The 11,671-nt window shown below is 41.3% G+C and overlaps 1 protein-coding gene across 6 annotated transcripts in view; it reads left to right on the forward strand.

The window, feature by feature from the left end:
- The window catches only part of SETBP1 (SET binding protein 1), a 356,016-nt gene extending 347,713 nt beyond the window's left edge, over positions 1–8,303 (forward strand). For all 6 annotated transcript variants that reach the window (XM_036918712.2, XM_036918708.2, XM_036918707.2 and 3 more), the window contains one exon: positions 2,979–8,303. In XM_036918712.2, coding sequence (XP_036774607.2) covers positions 2,979–3,598 — 620 coding nt within the window. In that variant the 3' untranslated portion in view covers positions 3,599–8,303. The remainder of the gene's footprint in view (positions 1–2,978) is intronic.
- The last annotated feature ends 3,368 nt before the right edge of the window (positions 8,304–11,671 follow it).

An 11,671-nucleotide genomic window follows, 5' to 3' on the forward strand; every position in this document is an offset into this window, starting at 1 on the left:
GAAATAATTTTATTTGCTTTTTTATTTGTTTCATTTGCTTTTTTAATTCAACCATGTTGATCTATTAATATATTGTTTATTCCTATTAACAGACGTATAATATTCCATTGTTTGCCTGTATCACAGCTGATTATTATTTTAATAACATTTAGATTGTTTTCAATCTTCTGAGCTTCAGGGAACATCCTTGAACATCCTTGACCTCCTGTTACAATGAGTAAAGGAGGCAAACCTGGACATCAAGTCACTGGAGCACTGAGCCTACCCTTCCTCTGGAAGTTACTGCGCAATCACTCTCCAGATGATTATACCAATTTACACTCTGGCAACAGTGTGCAGACATTCCCCCCTAGTTAAAGTAATACCGATATTAGGCAGTTTCATTTTTTTTATTAGACATCAATGTTTACCAGTTTGGGTTTGTTTATATGCAGTAGAAGTATAAATACAAGCATGGAAAGAGAAGGGATTGGAATTGAGAGGGAAGCACTGACATAGTTGCATCTATAGTGTTTTCTTTCTTCAAACAAATTAAATATATACGGCAAAAAGTTAACGTTTATGAAATGTGAATGCAGATGCAAAGGAGTTGGTTCTATATTTAGCACTGTTTGGTAGGTTTACATTACTCAGAATTCTTATTCCATAGTCATTTTTTCAGTGCAAGGGATTAATAAAAAATTATGCAACATATAACAAATGACTGGGTATGATATTATCTAATAGGTTATTTTGTTTTTGTTATTTCATGCTAAATAGAAAACAAGAAAGACAGTCTATTGGTTGTCTTTGCCCCAAATGTCCTCCAGCTCATGGAGTTTGCCAATCAAGTTTTACTTGCTCAAATATTGCCAATTACTTGCCCAAAATGATAGGTTATATCTGCCTCCTGTATTATATATCCCATAGCATTTTCTTCCCCTGTGGATAATATAAACTGAAGAAAGGGTAAACTGCAAATGAAACCTGTATTTGAAATAATGCCAGAAGTTTTGTGGAGTATTTCTGACTTGTTTTCATTTACTCATGAACTGTATGGACAAGGTAAATTGCTTGGTTCTGGCATGGAGGTCTGCTAACTTGACCATCACTATATTTGCAATGGTTGCTTTAAAAATCCAAACCAGAAATCTTTTAGAAAAAAATACGACTATAAGGCAGCAATGATTAATGCGATTTATCATCAGTCCAAAAACAGCTTTTAAATCCCTTCCATGTAAGCACCATGCTCTGCTCTGTGAGGGACACGGAGACACCGAAATTGGTCCCTCCATCTGAGACCTTACAATTGAGCAGCTTTTCCTTTTACAACACTAACGACAAACATTTTATTTTTGTAGTTAGAAGCTCCCTCTGGCTTTGTTCTATTTTTATCTGTGTAACTTACTTTAAAGATTGTTCAGTAGTTATTCATTGCTCAGTAAATCTTACTATGACCTTTGGCCAAAAGCAGTAACATTTTGACCTGTCCTGGGGAACTCAGCCTCCCACTGCATGAAACTAGGGACATATATAACTTCAAATAAAACTCCCCTGGAGATCTGTGTTGGGCACAGCATTGAGAGAAATGAGGAAAAGCAGTGGAAAGAATGAAACGGGAGTGTCTAAGAACAAGGGAGAGTGGTGCCCATGATTTCAGCATTTTTTCCTCATTTCCTGCAAGATACTTAATCTTCTTCTCCACTAGTAGTTGAAAAAATATGGGATGACACAAAACCATGATGCTAAAAAGAAACACATTTCCTTTCAGGCCTGCAATGTTCAGTAGGGTCAGTGTCTTTCACATGGGCTTCTTTGGGGGTTGAGCATTTAGTTAGGGTAGATCACGGAAGCAAAGAACTAAGTGAAACACACTTCCTAGTTTATAAATAGCCAGAGGGAGGGGCTGATGTGACAATGGGCAGCAGAGAATGTGTGAGTGCCCACGTGTGAATATGTACACACGTACGTACATGTCTGCTGCTCATGAACAACACTGAAGGAAGAAAGAATCACCTAAAGGTGGAAAAGTCTGCTACGTCTTGAAGTCATTCACACTTTATGGTGTCTGAACTTCAAAATGAAGCAGTTCTGAAGGCTATTTAGTGGCGGCAGTACGGGACTTCCTGAGACTAGAAGTTTGGCTCATAAAACAGAGGCGCATCTGGCCACCAGGATGTGAAAAGAGCTTTTTGCAAACAACAGCCCACTAGCAGGAGTGTAAATGATTCAGAAGGACCTAGCTGGTATTTCCCTTGGGGTTCCCAGAGGATGAACTGTTGGGAAGGACTTGGTCAAATGGACACCATCAGGCAACTTGACCAGTCCAGAATATTGGGGGAAAAACTTTAGAAAGATGATGTCATCCCCAATAGATTGTTCCAAAAAATAATCCTCTTTTCTGTCAGTAGAGCAAGGGTAGAAATAGAATAGGTTCATTACATATTCCAATTCATCTCAAGGTATTTCTTTTTTAAGGTTGAGAGTACATATGAATAATCCAGATTACTTGTGATGAAAGGCTATTTGTAACTTTTTTTCATTCAACATCATCTACAAAAAAAGAAAGGCTAACCTAACGCTAATTTGAATCAGATCAAATACCGAAGGTTTGAACAAAAAACGAAAGCAGTAATGGGAGAAAGTAGTGGGAAAATGTGTATTGTGATTCTGACATTGACTCCAGTGGTGGATCTTCCTACATGGGGTAAGCCTCAGTTTCCAAATCTTAAAAAGGGGAATAAGAGTATTTTAGGGGATTGTTGTGATTATTGAAACAATATAAACAAAATGTTCTGTACACAAAAGATAGGCAACTGTTATTTTTAGTATTTTTCATTTAGTAGGACAAAGAATAAATATTGGGTATCCAGCCATATCCATAGCATTAATTCTCCACAACCTACATAGCCAAACAGAATGCCAGTTGCCACTGACTGGGCCAGATTTAAGGCTGCTGGCTTCCTATGCTCAGCTTCTTCTCTGTTCCCCTCCTGCAGCCAGTTCCTCACTTAAGAAGCGATTTAAGCGGCGGGAGATCGAAGCCATCCAGTGCGAGGTGCGCAAGATGTGCAATTACACCAAGATTCTGTCCACCAAGAAGAACCTGGACCACGTGAACAAGATCCTGAAGGCCAAGAGGCTGCAGAGACAATCAAAGACAGGCAACAACTTCGTCAAGAAGCGGAGAGGGCGACCCCGAAAGCAGCCCAACCAGTTCGATGAGGACTCCAGAGACCAAATGCCGGTGCTGGAAAAATGCATCGACCTTCCCAGCAAAAGGGGTCAGAAGCCGAGCCTGAGCCCCCTGGTCCTGGAGCCCGCCGCCAGCCAAGACACCATCATGGCCACGATCGAGGCGGTGATCCACATGGCCCGGGAGGCACCGCCCCTGCCGCCGCCGCCACCGCCCCTGCCACCGCCACCGCCGCCGCCGCCGCCACCGCCGCCGCCGCTGCCCAAGGCGCCCCGCGGAGGAGGGAAGAGGAAACACAGACCTGCTTCGGCCGCTCAGCCCCCGCCGCAGCCGGCCACGCAGCAGCCCCTTCCCCAGGAAGAGGAGGTGAAGGCCAAAAGGCAGAGGAAGTCCCGAGCGAGTGAGAGCGATGTCCTTCCCTAGGGTGGGTCTGGACGTCTGAACCTGGGGCTGCGGGAACGGACACGTTGGAAGTGCAGTGAGCCGGGCGCGGCCGAATCCCCGCCGCAGGGACACCGATGCGCTTCTCTCCAGAAGCTGGGCAGGCAGAATCGGGCCAGATGACGGGGCTGAGCCATCAGGAGCTCTTGGGAAAGCAAAGCAGGGGGACGCCTTCTAAAGAAGCTTGTCTGTGCTTTACAGCAGTTCCCGGCCAAGCGGCGCTTGAGAATGACTGGGTCCTTCCCAGGCTAGCGGAGGACCCAAGGAGGAGGAGAGAGCTGGCGGTCCACTCTGACAGCCACCTGACCTCCGCGCCCAAGGTGCGCCCTTGATTCCGTTTGCTGGCCAGGAAAATGGAAAGGGAAATGCCCGCCATTAGGAAACATTCCAAGGGGAGAAAAGCTGCAAATTTCTCAACTGGCTTTGTTGCAACCCACTTGTATTTAATTGGTTTTTATTTCTTTCGGTTTTTCAAGCTCAGCTAGGCTTTGGGGCACCAACATCATCTTCAGGTGGCCTGATATGGTTAACCGTACAGTTTCTCAGATGGATTCATATCAGAAGGTGGAATTCTCTTGATAGGCAACCTTAGACATTCATTCATATGCTTCTGTAGCCTCCTCTGTCCCACACATTGATACTTAGCATCATCTGTTCCTATTTTTCCTTCGTCCATTGTACTTCCATATACCTTTTCACTAACTTGCTGCCTTCTTTTCCTTGGTACCCACCTAAATAATGTAAACTTTACCTGTGTTGTAACGTTCACCCTTGGCATGCTGTCCCAAGGAACTTGGCTTTGAATCCCAATCATTGTGAAACAGATTCTCAGTATTGATAGAGCCTTTTTAATAAGTGATTTAGAGCAGCCAAGGACATGTTGACTCCGGTGTCAACCAGGTTATTTTTATACTTAAAACATGTCAGCAGAGAATAGGCAGAATAAAATGGTTGTATTAACCCCCAGCAAATGGAATAACTGACGGATTACCAAAAACTGAAACCCCAGACTCACGAGACAAGTGTGTAGCAATGCCTTGGTATGTGATTTTTTGTTTCATACAGCTAACTTTCATAAGTCATTTACAAAAGGAAGCAGACAATAGAAGTCCATTATCTCTTAGTAATTATTTCTTAAAAGCAAATGGGAGTAAGTGTTCTTATCTGAAAAATAAAAATGCTCAAAGGGTATCACCACTCCAATTGTATCAAGCCACCTTGGACAAAGTATCCAAATTGTGGTTGCCTTAATAAACTAAGACATTTTTGTACATAATGTAATTATAAATTTATCAGTCTGCATGGATGCAAACTGTGTGTGACAAATCGTCTTTTTAAATGGTCAATTTCAACTGTACATTTCTCATCCAAGTTGTACTCTAGCCATTGGTTTAGCGTGGACAGATATTCCAACTCTATTATCCATTTCCACAGCCCAAGTAAAACATGTTCAAAACACTCAGAATGAAAATGAACTTATTCCATTGCCGTAGATGTTTTCTAAAAGTCAGATGTGGAAATTTCAAATAAGTATTTTCAATTTCCCCCCTCACTTCCTCCCCTTACCTTCCTGAAGACATCAAACACCTGGCATGGTAGATTATAAAAAGAGAGACACTGAGAGACAGAATTACATTTTCTAATGGGAATTAGAATATCTGGTTTACCTCCAAATTAAGTTTCTTTACAGGAAGTTAGGACCAGCTGGAAATAGTATTATCACTTCAGAACACACCATTATTTCCTTAGAGAAATGAATGTTTGTTGGTAACATAGGAGAATAAGGGATGGAGTATCTTTGGAAGTAAATTTTAAAATCCCAATATATGCTTGCAAACATCACCACTCTATTGTGGCACCAACAGTTGGTTGGAATTACCCACAGAGCCATTCTCTTCTGCACTGTCACCATGGACTTCACATTATTTGCTGCCCACTAGGTCAGTCACATTTTATCCCAGCAATATGTAAGTTTAGAGGAATGCATCCTCCTGTACTTTAAAGCTTGTATCATAGGTACTCAGTTTGTGACCTAGGTTGACCTTTGGCATTTCACGCAAGTTGAACAGCAAAATCAAACCAGCCACTTTCAATTTGTCATTCCCAAGCCATGTCTGAGTGGTTCCAAAGTCACTCAAGAGGAAGGTTTAAATTAGCCCCTCTCACCCCACCATTGCTATGAAAGAGCAACCATTTTCATTCCAATTAAGCCATAAAGAAGTTTCTCTCCTGTTGGATTTTGAAAATCATTTCCTTTTTTTTTTGCCCTTCTTCTTTTCGGCCTTTTACTATTTCCCCAACCAAGTCTGCAAGCAGACAAAATCTCCCTGCAGAGGGGAAGGAGCTGGCATCTACGCTTCTTAAAGAAGGACCCAAAGCTTAATTGGCATTAACCTCAAGTAGGTAAGAAATTTCAAATAACTTTAGTATACACTAGAATTTCCAAGCCTATGAAAGGTATTCCCAGAGAGAGACAGCAGAGTTACAGCTTATATGCAAAATTTAAGACTTGAGGAATAGACTGGAAAGCTGCAGAGGACCAAAACTGAGACCTGCTAGTGAGCTTGGAGGTGGAGGCAACCCAGTCACCAGTACAGATTCCTCTCTCCTCACCCAGCCCCTCCTTCAGTATCGCATTGCTTTTTTCTTTTTTTACTTTTGTTTCTGCTAGCCTATGTCATCCCAGCACAACCATTTCCTCATTTTCTAACCACTCCCTCTCCATTAGCCTCTCCTGTCCAGGCTCAACACTGGGCCAGTCCAGTTTCACATGTTGTTGGTTGGAGAACCGGGATGAGCACCCAGCTCCCCTGACCTGCATTGCAGAGGTCTCTAGCCACCAACACTGCCTCCTGGAGCTGCGTTTTTATTTAGAGATGTCATTTGGGATGCATGAGATTCTGTAAACAGCGCCACAGATTTATTTCATAATAAGAGAAATCGCTTGGTTTTCTTTTTCTTTTTTTTCTTCTGGAACATTTGCCTACAGAAGGCAGGCTTGAACCCACTTATCATATAGAGAGTCTGATGAGGGATAAGCAAGGGATGAAATTGAGATATAAAAGCCTTGCTGAAAGTGATGATGGGTCTCTGATCCACCTTCATAAGTGGCTGGGGAGCCACTTGCTTTTTACGCCTCACCTCCAATGAGAGGAACAGAAGTTTACCTTCCTCAGATAAAATGGCTCTGGCTACAAACCAAGGAAGACAGGTCGAAGGAAAGGAGAGCATGTCAGGGGCTGTGTGATATGGAAGGAATAGGACTCAAAAGCCACTGACAGCGCAGAGTAGGTGACTAAGGACTGACAGAGGATTAGCATGTTAACTTGACTGCTGTCGGGAGTGGGAGGCAATGTTCGGTGGCAGTCATAATTTGTGTCCTGCTCATTGCTGGATCTATAAATATGATAAGTAAGTGGTGACAGAGTTATAGTATAAGGTGATGTACTACATGCAGATCATAAAGGATTTGGTTTTAGTACTTGAGTAGAAAATCCCACTCCTACAGCTTATTACTCAACAATATTCAGATAATGAGTTTGGGGAGAATATTTTTTCCCTACCACTAGGAAGATTTACCTGGGAACTGTCTAAAGACCGTACATATATTTCCAAAGCCTTTAAATGCCAACTGTAGCATGGAGGGGAGGGGGATGGCAGAAGCCAAAATGCCTCAAAAGCCATGTAAGTGTTACATTGTGGGATTTTCAGTCCTTCTCATTATGGAAAAGTAGATAAATATAGATTACTCTCAACAGTACCCTATAGAATCACAATGGTTCAAATGCCACAGCTTACAGATAATGTCATCACAGTGCCTAGAAACTCAAACTGTAATATACCATAGCATTTTCTTGGTGTTTTTTAAAGTTTCTTTCCACAGTACAAGGCACCCCTGCCTCTTGTTTCTTAGAGAGTTCACCCCCCTGATGAGTCTTCCTTCTTTGATGGACTCGGTCACTTGGGGAACAGTCTTAGAAGCACATATCAACCAAGGAAGAAACTTCCTGGATCTCTATTGCCCACTTGCCCAGGTATAATAAACACTAAAGGGGGGAAAAATTGAAAAAGGCTGCCACTGGTCAACACAGAAGGGCAGTTCCAACCTAGGTTGGTGTCTTTCTTTTTCTTCCTTTTTAAAAAAATCTATTTCTTAAATAATAATAAGTGCACATGATGTGTTAAATATGTATATATATATTTCAAAAGAAAAAATGGGGCACAAGATTGTCTTATAAGTCGTGCTGGCTAATTTTTAGTTTGTATTCATAAGTGGTTTTTAAAAGCCTTTTTTAAAGTGTAATTTGCATGTTCTACTTTGACTGTATGTAAACATATTTTAGAACAAAAAATGTATTTGTATTTTATTGAATATAGAGGCAAGAAAAATTGTACATTGTTTGAAATGTTCTTTTTGTAACAGTTTTTATTCATAAAGCATTTTTGTACATTTAAAATGAACATGGACTTGCTGTTATTTGAGGCGTAGATACATCTGGCATGCTTTACTGTCATGCTCCTCCATGGTCTTAGATGTTGGGTTTTAAACATTTTTTTCTAAAAGAAAGCTCAGTCTTTTTTGCTACCAGATCAGGTTAGCACAGTATAGAGCACTTAACTATTAAAAAAAAAAGTTAATCCTATTCATATGTTATTCATTGTGTGAAATTAAAGGCATTCAATTCAGTCTAACATGAGTTGTGAATTCTTTTGTTTTATTTTCCATCTGGTTCACATCACTGAGGAGTTTAATAGCATTTGGGGGGTCTTTGCTTGCACCAACTGGATATAGAATCATTGAGAAAATTCTAACCAAACCTCTGCCTTTTGTATGAATCTGGGAACTACATCATAGGCAAGATTTGTGTCTGATTTCCTGGGTTACTGTTCAGAATATATTACACCTGGATGGATATCCAAGGCTGATTCAAACAACCAGTCAGGCCTCTGCTGAAAAGAATCAAAGACATTAGAGACCATGCTAAATATTTAGACCCATCCTGTCCTAAGTTTTTAGAAGAAAATAATGGACAAGGATTAAGTTTTCTTACTAAATAGCCAATGATGTCATATATTTGAAGGATGGATTCTTGGCTGGATGTAAAGTTTGAAGTAATAGGAAAGGCTATTTAATCAACCACAGACAGTCATTGGTCACCTACTCAAAGTCTACCACTCTGTGCAAGAACTTAAGGGCAGTGACCAGGAATGCACAGTTTTGCTCTGAAGGAACATACCAAGGCTGCATGTGAGAAATGAGCTTAGCCGTTCTAAGCAAACAGTGGCAAATGGTAAAACAGTGATTGGGTCTCCAGAGAAGGGTGGATAGAGTGCTCAGAACGACACTTTTTCTCTTTCCATTCTTTCTGTTCCATGTTTTAGTTCATATTCATAAATGGGTTTTAAAAGTCCTTTTCTAACGGTAATTTCCCCATTCTACTTTGAGAATAAGTAAACTTTTTATTTTCTTGCTTCCCTTATCTTCTGATGTACCTCTTCCAAAAGCCAACAAAATAAGGAGGAAACGCTCTGAGCCGCTGGCGTCCCTGGCTATGGGTCCGAACCCCACCCCCGCACCCCCCAACCCCCGCGCCCCGGGACATTTACTGTGAGCTCCGGAACGTGCGGCACCGCAGTGGAATAACGGGAGTCAGTGGAATGAACTGAAGTCTTCAGGAGTCAGTTATTAAGGATGGTCAGAACCCTAGTGCTTTAGGTATTCTCCTGAGACTCCGGGAATTTAGTCAGCAACCTCTAACAAAACAGAATTTGCCATCTTTTCTCTCTCCTTTACCAAATTACTTTCACTAAACCAGGAAATTTAAAAGCAATACATAGTCCTCTTTCTAACTCGGGTTCATTAGACCACTGGTATTTCTGAAATCAGCAATGACTTCGAGAGTGCCCCTAATCTCTTCTACCAGCCTCTCACACAGGACAGCCTCTCTCCACTGCCTCGGAATGGGTCGGCTCAACTTCTGAGGTTTTTAAGCAATCCTCAGAGAAGCAACGTGCTGACAAAGTTTCCCAGCAAAGTCAGATGTGTTCAAGCATACGGCTGATATGAATCTCACTCTACAAATAGATGGGTGAAAGGAAAAGGAATATATATTTTTTTAATTTCTCTGCAGCTCAATATTATTAATTTTTAAGTCTCCATTCCAGAATCTTAGTTCCAGACCCAGGGAATCCTTTGCTAACTTAAGGAAAAGAGGGGTCATTTAAAAAGCTTTGCTGAAACCCCCTTTCAAAGTGTTTCTCCATGCCCAGTCCTATTTTCCTAGTTTCTGGGCATTTGAAATGGAAAAAACAGAAAAAAAGCCTTGATTTTTTTTTCCCCCTCTGCTTTCTACTGTCAGATACATGCCCTGAGGGGATGAACACAACCAGCCCAGCTGCCTGTACAGGGGGGAGGAGACTAGTAGCAGAGTCAGAATATAGGAGATCAGTTACTACTTGAAAACTTTAACCTGTCACACAGGTGATAGGGGGCAAGAACAATGAGATGTAAAAAACTGAAGGATTTGCCCAAGGCCATAAAAGGCTCTTTACAAGTCCAAAATAGCTAATGACTGCTTGAAAAGGATTGGGAAGTTGGCAAACAGTGGTGTGTGCTGCCATCATCATTACTAACACTTTCACTTTTATGGGAAATGCCAATATCCAGATTTTTAATTGTTGTAAAGCGATGGCAGTACACTTTCCTAAAGTGTCATGAGCGCTTTTGCTCATAGGATTAATTAAAGGAAATACTGGTGTCCGAGTATGATTCACATTTATATATGCTAAAATTGGGAAGTAACAAATGAGAAATATTAAAACCTCAAGAGTTAGAAACCACACATATTTTTAGGCTTGATATTTTAAAACTTAATTCTTCTATTTTTAGTGGTCAGAGCAGTAGGAAAAGAATCAAGAGACCTGGGATGTACATCTACTTGGTCACTAAAGAATTCTACTTCCAGGAGCAAAACTTCTTTGAGTCTCACTTGTTTACTCTAAAAAGAGAGGTTAAACTCTCAATAATATCTGTGGTGCCTTCCCAACCTAGAAGTCTCTGGTTCTGTCATTTACGTACCTCCCAAACAGGCCCTACCTTTCGTTTCCAGCTTTATCCCATACCATTGCTTGCGAAGCCAATGACATTTTGGAGCTGCTATCTCTGCATAGTCTATCCTATCCTAATATGATTGAAAGGTGTCAAGGTTGGAAGAAATTAATGAAAAAAATAGAAATAGGAAGACATACAAAGTTTTTCCTCCCTCCCTTCTTTCCCTATTTGCACATTGTCAAGTACCAAAAATATAAGGATAAACAAGATAAGGCTTCACTGAGCTTCATTCAAGCAAATCTAGATCACCAACTTCCTCCTCCCATTTTCTGTCTATCCAAAGTCTACCCATCTTTTAAGGGTCAGTTCAAACCCCACCTCCTCCAGGAAGTCTCATGACTGCCACCCACACACAACTCTCAAACCACGCATTGGTAGCTGTCTTTAATAATTCCATGCGACATGGACATGTGACAGAATATAATCTTCAGCCAGGGCTGCCATGCAGGTTGCTCCCTGCACAAGGGGACCTGGCTGAGAGAGAAAATAGAAGCTGAAATCCAGCTTGCGCTTTCCCAGTGAGGCTGTGCACCCTTGGTTATGCCATTTGCCCCAAATAAGCATCTTTTTCTCATTCTCACAATATTTATTTTGTGAAAATAAAACCTAAAAAAATTTCAAAATCGACTGTGTATTTCTGGAAGGTAGAGATGATCTTCGACTCTTCTCAGTCAGACCATCCTTGCTGCCCTTGCCCCTGACACCTCCAAGACCAGTCTCCCAAGACATCCCCAGTTTAGTCAGCAACACTATCTACTCCAGAAGACCCTGAATCCATTCGCAAACTAAACAGTTGGAGTGAACAGTGAAACCAGATGTGATAGTTAATTTTATGTGTCAATTTGATTGGCCACAGGGTGCCGGGATTATACTTGGTTTCTGGTTGTGTTTGTGAGGATGTTTCCAGATGGCATTAGCATTTGAATCAATACACTGTGTAAAGT

Source organism: Manis pentadactyla, chromosome 6, assembly GCF_030020395.1.
Source record: "Manis pentadactyla isolate mManPen7 chromosome 6, mManPen7.hap1, whole genome shotgun sequence".
Lineage (NCBI taxonomy): Eukaryota > Metazoa > Chordata > Mammalia > Pholidota > Manidae > Manis > Manis pentadactyla.